At 33.3% G+C, this 17,557-nt stretch overlaps 1 protein-coding gene across 3 annotated transcripts in view; it reads right to left on the bottom strand.

The window, feature by feature from the left end:
* The window catches only part of LOC123007125, a 117,555-nt gene that overhangs the window by 40,779 nt on the left and 59,219 nt on the right, over positions 1–17,557 (bottom strand). For 2 of the 3 annotated variants that reach the window (XM_044402191.1, XM_044402192.1), the window contains exon 3: positions 3,006–3,080. In XM_044402191.1, coding sequence (XP_044258126.1) covers positions 3,006–3,080 — 75 coding nt within the window. Of the gene's footprint in view, positions 1–3,005; positions 3,081–15,813; positions 15,883–17,557 lie in introns of those variants that run through there. The other variant, XM_044402194.1, reaches the window with a different exon arrangement.

The following is a 17,557-nucleotide window of genomic DNA, read 5'->3' as shown; positions in this document are numbered from 1 at the left end:
AACTTGTTGATCAATGTCGTAAATGGAAAAGTAAACGCGAGAGCTTAATCGCATTAAAGTTTTCAGTAATGTAACGTGGTTAATTGCCGATTTGCTCATGAAGTGTGACTTGAACGCTACTGTCTTCGAGCTCACTGGTTACGGTGAAAGGTGTTATTAGCGACTCGACTCCAGTTGCTGGTGAATCTTTTGATAGAAAATATGGACAAAAAAACATCAAGCGTGTAATGTTGAAGCTAATCTACGCTAAGGGTGGCAAAGTGACTGATTTCCCGGAAAATTTGCTCTAAAATAAGCACGATTATGAGCTGATTTAGATAAAGCAAATTGCAAAAAGTAAAAGAACGCTTCTCGAGATCAAATTTGTTTTTTGATAGAAATCCTTGCTACAGGATGAAATTTTATTGTTTTCGTGTTAATTCCATCCATTAGTTCGGTTTGAACGGGTGCTATAACTCATGTTCGGAGCCACCTACAATGTAGTTTTTTTTAGTAGCGTTATCGCGATGTCTGGCAGCTACATTCTCATTTGAATTTTAGTATGATTGATGGCATATTTAAAACGTGTATAGCTGCGGATAATGCCATGTCATCGTTGACATTCTCCGCTCCGTATAGAAATCCAAACACAAAACGCAAACTTTGCGAGCTCGTCCCTTTTTTGTTTAATGCAAGTGCAGGGTGAAGGGGTTGTAAAGCCGTTGGGACTGAAAAAGATATCGAATTAAGAGCAATTTTCCGGTCGACCACTTTCTTTTTCACGTAAACGTTTTTAATCAGAATTGTACAAGTGCTCAGCAGTTTTATTAAAATATGAAGCCGTTCGTGAAATATATGGAACCCCTTAAACATTCCTGTTTTAATAAAATGAAATGCGTTTTGAGGCTGCAATTTAATTTCACCTCTCGTCACTTAGTTTCACCAGAAAGAACGGCCCTCTCGTATTATTGATGGTGCGGCGGGAGCATCATTAATAATAAGAGCTTCACATACGAAGCTCTTTTACACTCAACACGTCCCAACCGACACGCTTTTACAATTACGTTTGCGTCAGGAAAGAACAGCGACGTTATGCACGCAAAATGGGCCCAACGCTAATTCAAAATGCCACATGCATACACTATCATAGACCATAACACAATTCTTAACGTGGCAACGTAGATACGCTATTCAAAAGCGAACAAGGAAAAACAAGCAACACGCAGCCCTTTGGGACCGAAGCACAAAAAAAAACTTAAAAAAACATATATCTACATATGTATTAATTTCTACCGTAACTTAAAGAAGTTACAAATCAAAAAAGAGATTGCGAATATCGATAACACTTGAACCAAAGCAATATTTTTCATAAAGATATTCTTATAAAAAATGCAGCAAATAAATGCGGAAAATGTATAAGCATTACAACTGCAGTTCTATCAAGTGAAATTTTTCGAACATTGCTGGTAAAATATAACAAAATAAAAAATAAATTCGGATTTTTACGCTATTCGTGTTCAACTGGTTTATATTTGGTAGCATTCAAGTATAAATAAAATGAGTATAGTAGAACTTCTAACAAATATGAATTACGTTTTAAAAGAAAATAATTCTTTGGAATGATTTTTAAATCTGAGGTTTGGAATTTTGCCTGTGCGTATTGTAAAACAATTATTTGATTCTTGAAAACCGCAAAATCTGCATAAAATATTGATTTCAACTTTTACGTGATAAGACTTGAATTAAAACACTGATACTGTGAGATTATACTGAAAACGTTTACAAATGATTTATCACTCGAGGGATGTTCCTGCTTAGATGTTGGAACACTTTAAACTTGACAAGCTTCCAGCTGCAACAGCAGCACCATCTGCATCCTGGTAACTGTTTTCACCCTTCCATTTTCCAGTTCACTTTGTCATCTAATTTTTATTTCCGTGGCGTACATATAAGGTTACTGCGAAAGTTATAAAATATAAGCTTCTTTTGACTACTTTTCATAAAGTGCAGTTCTTAAGCGCTTTAAATTAAAAACGCAAAATAGTTATCTTATATTAGGCCCGGACTAAGAGATATTTGAGGTCACGACACAATGGAAATAACTCCAGGTTATCACATGAATCGTTGCATGTGGGCCAGATTAATGTAAAACACGTGCCCGGACCTAACAACCGAATCATGTATCCTATGAGTCTGTATCAAAACCACCCTCATTTTGTATTCTGTTATCCACCCCTCAACATTTTTGTTTCATTCAAGCACCAATTAGAAATCGTAAATAAACCCAAGTCTCAACGTAACAAGCAAAACTTTTGAGAGTATTGTATTTTCGTCAGTAATGAGCAAACTGATTCTATCGAGTAATTCTATATTTTTGCTAGCTGATAAAATGCTTGCGTCGGGGAATAATAGAGATTACGTATAATAGCGCGTGAATTTTATGCAAATATAAAATTGGCTCGAGAAGCATAAGATGGTCGGTCGGTAATCCGGTAAACTACGACGTTTGTATTACTTCTGCTTTACTCAACGGAGCTTTCTTGATTGATACTGTTTACCTGTGCTCTTTGGGGCGGCAACTGAGTCTTCTTCAGATATTAATTTGAAAACCATTTCAAAATAACTGAAAATTAATTAATATGGCTTCTAATGTTTTCACTGTTATTGTTGGTGTCTTAACGGTAACTTGTATACTATTTTGCTAGTAATTTATTTAGTTTTAAACAAGAAGAAAGCTAAAGTAGTTAGTTGTGATCGATTTTTTAGTAAAATATTCAAATTTATACTTCACTCAAGTTTGCTTGCAACTTGTAAGAAACTAGGTGTTAATTTTTTATTTTAACCACAATCCTTTTCAGAAAAATTAATTAACGACAAGACCGCTTCTCTCTGTAAAAAAGCGAATTTAATATAACGCAAAATAAAACTTGGTAAAAAATACCATAGAAGAGAAGCCTTATTATTCATAAAACGCGACATGACTACGCTGTTATGAATCTTATGAAATAATAAATCATGGTACTTACCTTTCCGTCTGGACTGCATACTTTTATTCCCGCCAAGGAAATTACCAGAAGAATGTACTTTTTTCTTGAATTTCCCTAAAAACAAAGAATATTAATTAAGCAATATCGAAACGTTAGTTGAGCTGTTGATAGAATTACAACCTTAATGAAACTAATTCAAGCTTTGTTTCAAGTCTGTTAATATGTTGCATTGTTTGCTTTCGGTAATAATGAGACATTATCTTGTTGAGAGGCAGTGCATTCAAACTTGCGGCTTGTCGAAGATAAACGCCACATGCCAAAGAGGTTTCTTCGTTTTGCATATAGTAACGTTGCCGCCGCTGAGTGAAACCGCGTCTGCTACACTAAAATTGCTCTATTAACATTAATTACCGCCGAGAGAACAAGGCAGGTATCGTAGTGAATAACAAATAGTTGGAATTTGTGCAATCAGTTCAACGTAACTAAATTGTTGCAAATTTTAAAAAATTGTCGTTTTTTACAGTTAGACATAAAATAATAATACTCGTAGGTTCAGGAAAACAAATGATTTTCCATTTGTTTCTAAGCATTATAATTAACACAAAAGCTCCATTTGTTCATATTGTGCTATATTGTGAGTGACTGCAAGCAATTAAAATCTTATGTTGATTAGAGTCTCAAGAACTAAAGTTTACGACGTTTAGTGTCCCATGGGATTAAGAATTGGTATCTTGAATTGTCTTCCAAGCTTGGAGCTTTAGTTGTGTGTTATCGTTATAGATTCTTATTTTTTGTTGTTCATCTCAATCCCCTTATTCATACAGATTAGAACAAAGAGAGATTTCTCTAATAAAACTATGTATAGAGACCTACAGTGCTTTCAGTAATGTTATTTTGAATTGTTGCCTAGGAAGATGGTCAATTCAACGTAAGCGTGCCCTAAAATTGGCATTATCGAAATAGTTCCAGGGTTAGTAATTGGATTAGTCTGAGTATCTAGCAGAACGGCGTCTCGTAAACCATTTCATAGTGATGATTAGAGAGTTTGTCGCGGTGGGGCGCCTCCGTGTGCGGCTAATGTAACGATAAATCAGGATGGTGTCGAGTACTAAGTGTAAGCCACTACCAATGAACGGCCGGATGAAAGCTGCATAGAAACCTAAAGGAACAGTGAATTATGACCCATTCCTGCTTTACTTCTCGTTCATTAGAATCGGTAAAACGCCCTTTCAACTTTTTGCATATGTGCAAAATGTTGCATACACAAAGCAAATCGATTCTGCTCAGGGAAAAACTATTATAGATTGCTCCAGGTAAAAGCCGCTTGTAATTTAAAGACGTAAAATAGTTGCGTTCTTAGGCTACTAGGGTGCTAACCATTTTAGCGTTTTTGCGGGCTAAAGATTTAAGGAAGTGTTTCATTATATTAGGTTTGGACTCTTTAAAAAAGCCCTAAATTTTATTTGGAGGGTGTGCACAGCCGACGTCTTGAGTGAATTAGGCGGAAAGCTGGCCAGGTTAGTTTACATTCAGAGGGCGTTTCAAGATATAGGAACACTGCGACCGTTACAAATCTTCTTTATCGGAAGTAAACCTGCCCGATTTACACCCCAACACCGGTCATGCACTCCTAAAAATATTCAAATCGATGGTATGCTTTGGCCGCGATTCAAAAAAAAATGTTGCAAATGCAACCGTCTGAATTCAATTAATTTTAATTAAATTGGATAATTGCGTCTTTGACGCGTATTCCTCTCGGAATAAATTGAAAATAAATGTGACGTTATCCAGATTAAGACAGAAGTAGGATGCGAGGGACCCGAAAACAAATTCAAATTACTTCGCTCGAAATTTAAGGATTTGGAATAAGGAGTTTTTCGTGATTTCTGCACGTGACGTTGCTGGAAATCTAGAACTATCTATTCAGCCGTAGAAAGAACATTGACTCGAATTATAAACATTACTAATTGTCAAACTAAAATAATTGAACTTTTTTTGTTTTTCATGTGCATACAGTACATACAAAAGTACAGGTAGGTATATGTTTTAAATATTAAATTAGCCACCAAAACAAAAATTACAATATAACATCTCGCTGTCCTCGGGGACTAATTTCAATTATGTTTTTGTTTTTTTTTTCACGTTAAATAAATGGAAAATATGTGTGTTTAAAACGTGGTCAGCCATTAATGCTGCACTGCATCGAGCTGAGTAAACTCTGTGCAGTGTAAACCTTGGATTTAAAAATAGGTGGATGCCAGTAATTAAAAATTAAAAGGAGATTACGTTCACGTTCATATAATTCCTCTGTGTGCTATTTAAATCTGTTTCAGAGTAAAACTCAATTTAATGATTTAGAATTCGGGCCTCTTCAGCATTATCATTGAGAAATCAAGGCACGTTAAATGTGCGGTTCATACCGGTAGACGTGTCGCTTAATCTGCATATTCAGATCAGCCGGGTCTCATCAAACCAAAGCTCTAATGAGAGTTTAATTACACGAGGTAATTAAGTTATCCACCCATACCGCCCCACCAGAGTAGAATTATTCTATTTATGTTTTTTGGAGGTAGTAAAAATTTTCGATCAAAATAGGGCCAATAGTTTTCAAAGAATGAATTTCGATTCCAAAGCTCGTACCAGTTCATCGAGTTTCATCGCTTTTGAACTGTAAGTGCCGATTACATTAGTAGAATGGTATAGAATGATGTTTAATATAGAAAACTGCTTTATTTTATTTTTAAATAGAAATTTTATTTTGATTCATAATATTTGATTAATCAAATTAACTGCTATTTTAATAAAGAGTTTACCGAGTCGAATTAGAGCAAATTGTTTTTCCTGTTACTTTATTTATTAAATTAAACTACCCAAATTCATAGACCTTTCTTTGTTAACAGTTTCAAAACAACATACTAATTAATTAGTAATTTCTCAAAAAATAATGTGGAGTGTTACTATTAAGTGTTCGGATTTTATGCATATTGCATATTTATTATTTGTAGGAATATATTTTTTTTAATTTAGGATGTGCACAAAACACATCAAAACAATGCGAATATTTATTTAATATTATTTATTTATTATATGCGTGTGGATCAATGAATAATTCGAAAGACGTACCAAATAGCTATCTCTTTTCAACATTTGTAAACAGCCTTGTTGCTCTCTCGCTACGTATTTGCGTAAGGTCGGTCACGCTATTTATCTCACTTAACAAATGGGATTAAAGTAATAGAGAGCTAATGACGTACGTCAAAAGTGTGTCTTACCGTCACGTAGGTCATTTGTATTTCATTTTTAATGGGGAAAACTGTTTTGAGGCTAGTATATATTTATACCCTCTATACCATCATAATAATCGTAATTCAAGCCCTATAAAAATCCTAATGCCAGGGAGTAGCTTTAATTTCTGGCTTTAGTACCAAAATGTCAGAAGCTGTCAAATGTCAAATGACAGAGGTCATGTCCTGTTATTAATTCACACTACCCCCACCAGCAATTCATTAAAATATAAACTTTATTTTGCATATTTTTAAGTTTTTGGGAGTTGTTGCATAATTTCAGTATTTAGCGCATAAAATTGCATATTTTAAAAGTGTTCGCATCGGATATTTATTAATTTTGCCATCATATTATAAAGTAACTGGAGGTTTATTTCTTTATCGGACTATGCACCAACTCTAGCGTTACTCCTGCCTTTTCAGAATTCAGTAATTTAGCCTTTGTCAGATTTTTTTAAAGCAAATAGGCTAAACCTGTAGTTGTAGTCACTCGCTGGAGTACATGGTTGGAAGTAGCATTTTTTTATGCCGACCATTACCACAATGTTAAAAATATTGCTTCAGATTTTCTGAATCAAATATTAAAATTAAAAATATTTAAATTAATATTAAAATTAATATTTTATAAAAGAGAAATAAGAGAACAATTAGTATTTATTAAAGCAAAGTATACGTTTTTAAGTAAGCATATTATTCCAATAGAATCTAGCCAAATGTCCCTTTCTGAGACAATTAATATTGTGAATATAAGTGAAACGCGAGATATTAGCGGATCATCGTCAAAAATTTACAATAGAAAATTTAGAAAAGTATGGCATTATTAAGTGGCATTGGATGACAACTAATAATTGTGACTAGTTGATAATTATCTACTTATCTATAGATAGTTTACATTGTAACTTGCAATGTAAATTAAAATTTTTGTCTTATATTTCTATTTCTTATGTGTTAATAAATACTTTTTTTTAGTGGTTGCAATTTTCCATTATTTTTACATCCCAAAACTTCTACATATTTAGTAAAAAACTGCATATTTTTTGCATATTTTTCTCTTAAACGTTGCATATTTATGCGCATATTTTCAATAATTTTACTACATAAAAATCCGAACTCTAGTTACTTAATATAATTATTTATATTCAAATTATTTACTATACAGATTTGTGAGAGTTATTAACTAGCGGATTTCTCTAGTTTATTGGCTTCTAATCCCGTCTTATGCAGAAATTGAGTGGAGCTCAAGAGCAAAACACAAAATATTCCAATTGTATTTAATTTAATTTTGAAGTGGAGCATTTTATATGAAATATGGAATTTTATTTCTGATAGTGAAATAAAACCCCCATGTAGATATAGATATAAGAACTACTCGAGATAATTCAATCAGCCAAAATGGTAATATTGCTGGATATAATCACACTTTTTTGTTATATGATTTCACATATACCTAATGTAGTTTTGTTAAACGATACGATTATCAAAATTAGACCTATGTAGATAACTTTATTTGGTTTCTACATTTAAGACTTTGTCAATGCAAATTTAATTATGCAAAATTCACTCCAACAAAATACTTCCCCAAAGAAGATGAACTCGGGAAAGGGTGATAAATGTATGTGGTTAGTTTACTCTATCCGACATAAAGTTTTCGGCCAAACTGCTTAAATAAGCTCGACAATCAGCTAAGACTATCCTTGTTCAGAACACGTTGTAATTAAAACTTCGGAGAACATTTCAGCAAAGAATAGTTTCATTTCAGTTTTTTAAGTTAACAAAAAAAAATACGTCCAAGCAGTGAAAAACCTCTAAAGTGGCGTGACGCTAACTAAATTCGATTTAATGATCTACTATAATAGCTAATTAGATAAAATAATACAGTTGTATTGTTATTATCTATACAGTTATGTATACAGTTGTGTTATTATCTAGACCTCCCTTTTACAGCAAAAAAACATCTTTCAGGTTGCCTCGTTGATGTTAATGTAATCAAGTTAATTATCTTGTTACGGATTATAAAGCGATTATCCCACCGACACTAGCTCACTCTGTTTCCCAAGAGATGTTCGCAAAATCGCTGTGACTGCACTTACTCTAATTTATCTACCTCCTCATTACTGCGAAAGTGCGAAATTAAATTTAATGTATTTTTCATTTAATTCATTGATCAATGAAACTGCAATCTGCAATTTTTCGTTCAATGACCTGCTGCTTTTTTAAGTCTGCATTTAATAGCTTTTTCACAATTTTTAAACTGAGAGCATGAAATGCAAACCTTGCAAATATTTTATCTTTAATAAAAAATCGCATTATTCTTTGAAACTGCGGATTTGAGAAGATGCCAGAAAGTAAGACAGACATGAGCATTGCTTTTTAATTTTTAAAATAATAGAGGAAGATAAATTTGCTAGAAAGGGAGGGGGGTTATGGTTATGAGAACTACTTTATTAAGACTTTGTTTTTCTTATACAAGAGACCCCTTTTAAGCAGAATCTTGTTCTTACTTTGCATTTCGCATTCGGAGCAAGTATAAAATTTATTTGCATGTTTATTGTTTTGTAAGTACGAAAGCTGTGTATTCAAACCTGTTGCATGTCCCTTTTCCGGTTTTATAATGACACTTTTACACACTCATCATCCGTTCAAATTTCATTTCCATCATTTCTAAACGAGAGAGTAATTTTTCGCCAGTGCGTAATTAATTCGAACTTAACGCTGAGTCTAACATAATTTGAAAGTTAACCTGACCACAATAATAAATTTTCTAAGTTCCATGTAGCGTAAAGTTCAAGTGAAGTTTATTGCGGTACTTCCACGGTTTTCACTCGTATAAACGAAGAGATCGTTTGCTTCTACGACCACTACATGACTCTGATAGATGAGTTTAAGGCTAAGTTCAGTTTTTGCGCGTATCGCCCAGGTGTATAAACCCTATCAGTAATCGATTTACTATTAAACTAATCCGGATAAGGCAAACTTCAAGTCATGATGTCAGCATGTCACCGGATGTACTATCTCTGCTCGTTCAAATGGCCAAGGCTTTGCTACTTGCCGCCGATAATATCGCCGTCTTTGCTCCATTTTCGCACGTTTTCTTAGCTTTTTACTTCAATTAATCTTATTGCATTTAACTAAGAAATAAGCAGTTTTAGAAAAACTGTTGAAATTTAAATTTAATATAAGAGCTTTTTCTACAATAAGCGAAAGCTGTTTGGACGGGAATAATGTTTAATAAATTTCCACGTATCTAGAAAAAGCACGTCATTGTTTATCGTGCAAATGCTTTAATGATTAGTGCCGTAACGTTAAATATAGCTTCCATATACAAATTCCACATTTAAAAAAAAATCGTTTTTATAAACGTTCCTAATAAACACAATAATCATAAACTGCTAAAAGTAAATAAACCCTATTTTAATCTGATAAACTCGTATTTCTAGCTAAACAAAATATACATGATATTATTGTCAATAGCTAAACAAAATGTAAACATTCAAGCTTTTCAATCCTTTTGCAAATATTAGCATCCTACATTGTGTCCATTGGGGAAATCATATCCAAGCAGGAAATTAAATTCACTCCTCCGTCCAAAGGCAACTGCTGATACATGTCGTTCATGTATTCCAAATCACATCTGCAAATATGTTCCATCAAATAGGAAGTTTTCACTCTATTGTGCTACTCCATTAAATTAATATATATTAAAATGATCGGTAGCTCCAATAAGATTTATATAGTAACATTGTAAAAAGAATAAAAGAACCGAGAAATCTATGTTAATAAAGGAATGTGATCTTTTGAGCAGTTCGTTAGTTCGAGATGACAAGTTGATGATGTATTTGCGATTGGAAATCCGATCCAGTGCAATATAATTTCAAAGCGTCAAACGTAGTCTAAAAATTGATATTGATTTTTATTTCACAAGAAGCTGCACTTTCAGTCTTGATAAAAATACAAAAGTTGTTAAGTCGGATTTTGCATTAGAACAGTATTATCTTTAAACTAAACTGCTCTCGTTTCAGCAAAAAACTTTGTGAACCTAGGCAGGTCATCTTTTAAAAGTTTCAATTAGAAAACTTTGTCAAGTGTGAGCTTGCTTTACAAAAAATGTCGTGAGCGAATTGTATTTATCCTTGAACAGACAAGTTTAAAAGAGGGAAACTTGTCAGGGCAAAGTTCATAGGTGTCTAAGTGTGTACTTCTCAATTACACGAAGAACATTTTAACAGTTGCATGAATCACACACAGTTGGAGGTTCACATGTTTCCCGTACGTTACCAGTAAAGTTACTATATGCTTTTAAATTAATTTTCTGGGATAATATTAGGTGGTAGTTTCAGTTCATGAGCGTTACCTGGGGGAGAGACAGTCGGTCGTCAGGACAACACAAGCTTGTACCCCCACAGAACGAAAAATCTGGCGGCAGGTATAAATTAGATTCCATATTTTGATGAAGAATGTACAAGTTGTCTGTTAGGTATGGAAAATTTTAATTAAGTCCTGTTTGAGTGCATTTTATTCGGAATTTAATAAAATCAGAGTCGTGGTGGATCGGTGTAATCTCACAGAGATACAATTTACATTACAATAGATCGAACATAAAAGAGTATAAGCTCGTCTGCCTTCTTCATATCCAATTAAAGCTTTACAAACTTGCATTACATGAAACAAATTAGAGAGCTGGAATTCCGCTATTTAAAGGGAGAATGTTTTTTATTTGTAACGACAACAATATTTTTAACAGATCGATAAATGCTAATGTTACCTCGACGCTCATAAAATACGCTTTTCAACACCTCCAAACATAATTTATGACTTTTGTTCAAGTTAATGATTTTCTTCAAAAATCCATAAAGCTCTTGAAAAATTTACATAAACAACGTGATAAATATTAAAAAACAATAATAATTTGTTCTCTCAAAATTAATAAAAAAAGGATAAAAAAGTCTGCTAGTGTTGTTAGCGTAATTGTACTATGTAGTTATAGGAATGCTCAGATAGTAATATTTCGCTGCAATAAATTTAGTGGTATTAAGAATTATTGCTACAAACATATACTAATCATAATGGAGTAGTCTTAGGTGTACTCTGTTTCTTAATTATTCATGTAAGCCCAAAAGATTGTACCATATATAATGCGGCATTAGAGGCTGTTATCTATGTTGAATATCCCTTAAGCCCTTTTGATCTTAACAGCGATTACATCTGCGGTCTGAATTACACGGATCTGAATTGTTGATATAATTTCTGCCCCTATATCATAATTAATCAATAATAACGTATAGCGCAGCCGGGCGCATTCATTTAAAATCCATCTAAAGTCCAAATGAAAAAAACCGCCCCCCATAGGGGTCCCTCAGAATCCACAAAACACCGAGATAATCTAGCCCCAGAGAACCGCGCCCAAAAATAAAATGTTAAAAGCTTCGCTTCTCTCACCTCTTCGACTTGGGAGAGATTATTAATTTAAGTTCTCATTATTGGCGAAATAAATTCGGTGCTTATCTCTTGCGCAAACTAACGAAGAGTATAAAAAAAATGATAGCGCCTCTTTCCGGTAATTATAAAATCCAATTCGAGTTCGCAACAAACTTTGAAAATTATTTAAACATTAGAACTTTGCTCGGTTTCCTACTATCGATATAAAATTGTTCAAGAGAGCGAAGAAAACGGAGGTGGATGGCGGAGGCGGTGATATATTTTTCATACAATTAGCAGACTGGAAGCGTAAACTGAACCAAATAAACATTACGGTTATAAAAAGCTCACTGCAAACAGTACGCTGGATATGTTTGAGATATCAAAATTTAATACACCTCTTCCTGTTACGTATTATAATCTTGGGCGCTATAATTTAATCTAATTCCCGACTTCAATCACTTTATGATACAATTTCTCTAAGTGAAGAGCCACCAAGTGAACTCAGCTAATCTGACGTTGTTACAAACTCCATTTTCCGCCAACTATACAACTAAAAATAAGCAAAAAGAGAATATACGATTTTAGAAAACTGAAAAAAAAATTGTAAGTGAAAATAAACTTATTTTTCACATGAATTTTTTAGTGTTAGGTTTTTGTTCCTCTATGTTTCAATAAAAATGCAGTTTTTTTGGGAATAGAGCATGGAGCGCATATGTGCGTCAAATCCGCTTATATCCTTTGTACACGGTGAAAAATAGGTCTGGTTCACGGCAAATGCAGTTGTATACACTAAAAATTGCTGACAATGTAATTCAAACAATTTACAATTTTTTAGTTTTTTAAGAGAGGCAGACATTTTGTATCAGTTTTTTAGAATATCTATTATTATTATTTTTATTATTATTTATATGATACATATTTCTATGAAAAAATGGCAGATAAAGTTGGTGGCATCACGCATCAATTTGTCTTTTTAATACCGAAGTGGTCGCTCAGCAACGTCTAAGCCAAAATAAATGAAGAAGTAATATAGCTTCCGTCCCAGGGCTTAAAAAATTTAATATCGGATCATAATGAAGATGGTATATTGCGTGCTACCCGACAGGAGCTGATGACAATGGTCCTAAAAGCACGGTATTTAAATATTTGATTAGTGTCAGATCCCCGTACGTTTTGATTAAGTCAGTTTAGACAATGGTATAGCGGTCCTCGGGGTCGGCAACCCCTTGTATCAACTATTGGTAGGTATATATAGATTGCGGTTTTGAATACCATCCCTCTTTATAATTAAAATTAAAACATCAACTACCCTAATCCACCCGAATTTGTCAAGTGACTCAACATTTCTAACAGCAGCTGCGTCATGATGCGTACTCGACTAATTGTCTTTTAGGGAAAGTGAAGGATAAGAGACGTCTTCGTGACCATAACAGTAATGAACCTACTTAGGATTTGAATTAATTTAACAGTAATTAGCCATATCACGTCTCGTGTAAGTGTGTAAAGTTCTTCTCGTTTCGTCACAGCACTCGCGAGGCCTGCAAGGAGCTAAGGTCTCATTCAAGACATCAGTATTCTGGTGACAGTCCCGCGTCAGTTTCCTTGGCGTTGATGTTTCTGCAGTTAAATTACTGCTAAATTTAATTCTCGCAAGACATGTACAAACAGACGACCGGCTTCCGCTCTAAATGAACCTAAATCCTCAACTGCTAAATAATGATGTGAACATTTTAAATGAGGAAGAGGTGGTCTTGCAACCCCCTTTGTTTCATCAGTTTTACTGAATTTATCCAATTAAGAACGGCATATAACTTTTCTGGATGAACTTGTTAAAGTGAGCTGCAGCAGACGTGCACTAATTATAATTCGGAGACTGTTGTAATAATTATAAGATTTAGCGAGGCGGAAGGAGACTGTTTTAAGTGTTTTCGAGGCCCCCTGGATACTCTTGACGTCAAGTAGAGTACTGTAATGATGGGTGAGCGACGGATGAAACCTCGACGATCAAATCTATCGCCGGATTCATGCAAATTCCCCCAGTTTCCAGGTTCGGATTTAACGCAATCACCCAACTCCACCGCAAAATATCATCAACAGGCACTCGACATTCCTTTCACGATTTTGTTATTTCCATACCCTTATCAAACTCGTAGCGTGCTTATTTTCCTCATTTGCTGCCATACTTGATTATAAACAATAAAAAACGCATCGCTGGACGTGAACTGTAATAAACTGGAAATTGATGAAGGGCGTTAATAGCTTTATGGCACAAATAACTTGACTTGGTTAGGGGCATAAGATACATTAATCCAGAACTTACACGCAAGAATTTTTTAACAGACTAGCAAAATAAAATTTGGCGATCATTACAGTTTTTGTTCGAAACTTCGGAGAGAATATCAGTTCAAATAATTCCATTATTATGACAAAAATAAAATTGAGCTAGCAAATTTAAGTAAAAATTTAATTTGTTTTTCATAATTTGACCTTCTATTTATGAATCTGCCAATCCAGCCACTAAAACCAAGTTACACAATAATTTCGAAATAATTTGATATTAAGGCAATTTGGAATACAGAATTACATTTTTCTATTTCGCGTTTGCTAACAATTTTATAACACTGTTTTATTAAAAACAGTAATGCAAAGTGGATCTTTGTTTGACTGTTTGACAACTTTTTATGCAATATTTTTGCCAACACTGACTGCATACCTACTGTTGTTCTTAAGTGAAATATTTTAGTGGATCAACGTATTTCAACAAACCTTTTCTTAGAGCTATTTTCAAACGGTTTGAGTATCGTATACGTCTAACGTTATCAATTTCAACTGTTAAATATAATAATAAATTTAATTTTTCTACTTTGCGTCTCCAAGGACAACTTTATGCATTCCAGTTGCGGTTCACAAAGCCGCTTCTTGTGATATGCAACTTTTTAATAGCAAAGGTTGGTAACTCAACCAGTCCCAGTGCCATAATGAATTGACAAACTAACTAATATATCCCCAAAATTGTAATAGTTTCTAATTACAATGTATTTTTGTTTGTAATTACAAACTATTACAATTTTGGGGATATATTAGTTAGTTTGTCAATTCATTATGGCACTGGGACTGGTCAATTGGCAAAGTAGAAAAAATCGTATATTAGACTTATTTCATAAGATTTACCAATAATGTCGCACTTAATCTTTTTAAATCCTTTCATACGACAATAGGTCACCTTTTAAAACTCGTCACTATAGCCATCACTATACAGGATGTCAGAACTAGCGCCCCAGAGAATTTCAATTTTTTTTCAATTAAGGTAAGATACTAAGAACATGGAAAAATTTTGACATTTATTTTTTGATATTTGACATTTTTTAATGTCTATTTAATGATACTGATGTTCTTGAATATGTTTTTTATAATTATTTAGTAAAGGTACAAAAATTTTGCCAATAAAAGCCACAAATAACATTAAACAGAGTTACAATTTAGGATACAGCTTCCTTGTTTCCTCTTCTAATAGACTGTAGCAAAAAAAAATTTGGAAAATTATTTTTCTAACAATTACATAGAGTCAAAGTGTAAAATTTAAACTCTTATAACTTCAAAATTTTTATAGATGGATTTTTTAAACATTTTTTTCATGTTCCTGGTATCTTACCTGATATGGCATTTTTTTCTGAAGCGAGTTTTAGCGCACCAGATGCTTGTTGAATAATATACTATTAAATAGCGTTTAATAAAAAAAATAGTATAAAAACACATGTTACAACTTCTCATTGTGATACTCGTGCGTTGTATAACACTCGTATCACAATGAGAGTGTTGTTTTTTAGTATACTACATATAAACTACACTCTCAAAATTTATCTCGATTAAATTTGATTTTATAACAGAAATAATTTGGTTGTTCTTGATATAATAAGAATTATTAATATGTCCAAATTGTCCACGTTCTGTTTACACAACAGTTCGTATGTCCAGTGAAACACAACTAGAATTATAATAATTAGTTTGAATGTTCATTTGGCCAAAACGAACTCATATTTATTTGATTGCTATTATTTATACAAAAACATTAATTATGTTATTTATTTAATTAAACAATAAAACCTTATGTGTTAATCAAGATAAATAACGTTTGTTACACTTACCCTCTTTTTGAAAAGTTAATTTGCCGTTTTTGCAGCTAAATACTTGCAAACACGCGTCCAAATTTCAAATGACGAGCACAAAACCGGCGTCTCGACGCCCAACAAGGAACTGGATTTGATAGAACGTAAACGCTGCTGCAAAGCACGTGTATAGCAAACATGCGCTTTACAACTTGTTCAAAGCTTAGGGTTTTTAAATTACAGTTTGGTAATATGTTATAGTGTCAACAGATAATGACTAAAATCTTTAGATAAGAATCACTTAGAAAAAAAATCAATCACAATTTTTATAGAGTTGCCAATTCTACTAGCTAATTTAAAAGCTCCAACAGACAAAATTTTCATAAATTTTTAAAATTAAATAATTAAATACTTGAAAAATGTGGTTAAATTTACGTACGCAGGAAGTGTGTTTGTTGTTGGAAATGTCATGTGAAGTCTAATCGAGATGTTGTTTTTCCGTATAAGTTACTACTGGTACTAGGAAGTAATTTGTTTCTTGTAAAGCTTGATGTATGAACAAAAGATGCAGAAAGCTTTAAAGAATCATCTTTAAGAAAAAATAAATGTGAGATATTGGTCTGGTACTATTAAAAGTTTCTGTGGAAAAATCCTGGTGTTTATTTAAAACCGTAGTAAAAATGTCTGTTTACTTTTGTTTCAAAATTGCGATGAAACTCCTTCGCCTTTCATCACCGGATTTAATACCAGAAAGCCGAACGAGCTCGCGGGCAAAAACGACAAACTAGCGAAGTCTCCAAGTACATACGTCAATATTAACACAAGCCGCTCAAAATGACATTCAACTGTGGATTTCGAGACAACATGGCAAACACAACTTTGCAGTAGTGGGTATGCTGATGCGCAGATGCTTTTTACTGATGAAAAATTACCAGGATCATCGTCCAAAAAATTTCATCTGCGACATAAAACTATTAATCTGGTGTCAGAGCTCCACAACTCCGATCTTTGTATGAAAAAGCTATGGCAATTTTCTTGGCCATAAATACACTAATGTGCCAACTCTTCTGCTCGAGTTTATTTCCGTATAAAAGAAATAGAAGCCTTATTCGGACTGAAAAGAAAACATATTATGTACTTTAGCGATGCCTTTACACAGAGAGCTTTCGTTGGTTTTAACATAATAGTTCCGGTACTTTTGTTACGACTGCAGGTCTGCCTGCAGGATGTCTGTGTTTCGGCCTAATGGACTGTAGACTTGTTCAAGTAGGTTACTTTATTTGTTAAGAGCGTGAGTCGAATGCTTTCTTGTTAATTTAACGCAATGTTCTGTTTACGTTGGCTAAATATTTTACAAGGTTACTGGAATTTAATTCGTGTTGTTCGTTGGCACCTCCCCAAAACGACGTTCTTACGAATTTTAAATGAAATCGGATAAATGAAAGCATCTGATGTATACTGCTACTATCTTCGAACGAGCTTTCCCCGAATTCGGCCAGATAACCCGCATTTTCATAAAAATAATGACCGGTGAATTGTACGAAATTTTTCTCCATTTAAAAAAACATTAACCCACCCATTTATCCAAGTTTAAAGTTATAAAATTTATACAGGGGCAGAAATTTCGAAGCCATTCAAACGTAAAAAAATCGTAAAACTTAAAACTCCATTAACATTAATTTGAACCCAATATTTTATAGATTTATATCACCATTTTTTAAATTTAAATAAAACTTGCTTTTAATTTTTTTTTAATAAGCATTTATAAATTTATGTTTACAAT

Source organism: Tribolium madens, unplaced genomic scaffold (genome assembly GCF_015345945.1).
Source record: "Tribolium madens isolate multiple individuals breed KSU strain unplaced genomic scaffold, Tmad_KSU_1.1 Scaffold_3;HRSCAF=73;Tcas5.2_LG2, whole genome shotgun sequence".
NCBI lineage: Eukaryota > Metazoa > Arthropoda > Insecta > Coleoptera > Tenebrionidae > Tribolium > Tribolium madens.
This window is presented reverse-complemented; position numbering and strand designations above follow the sequence as displayed.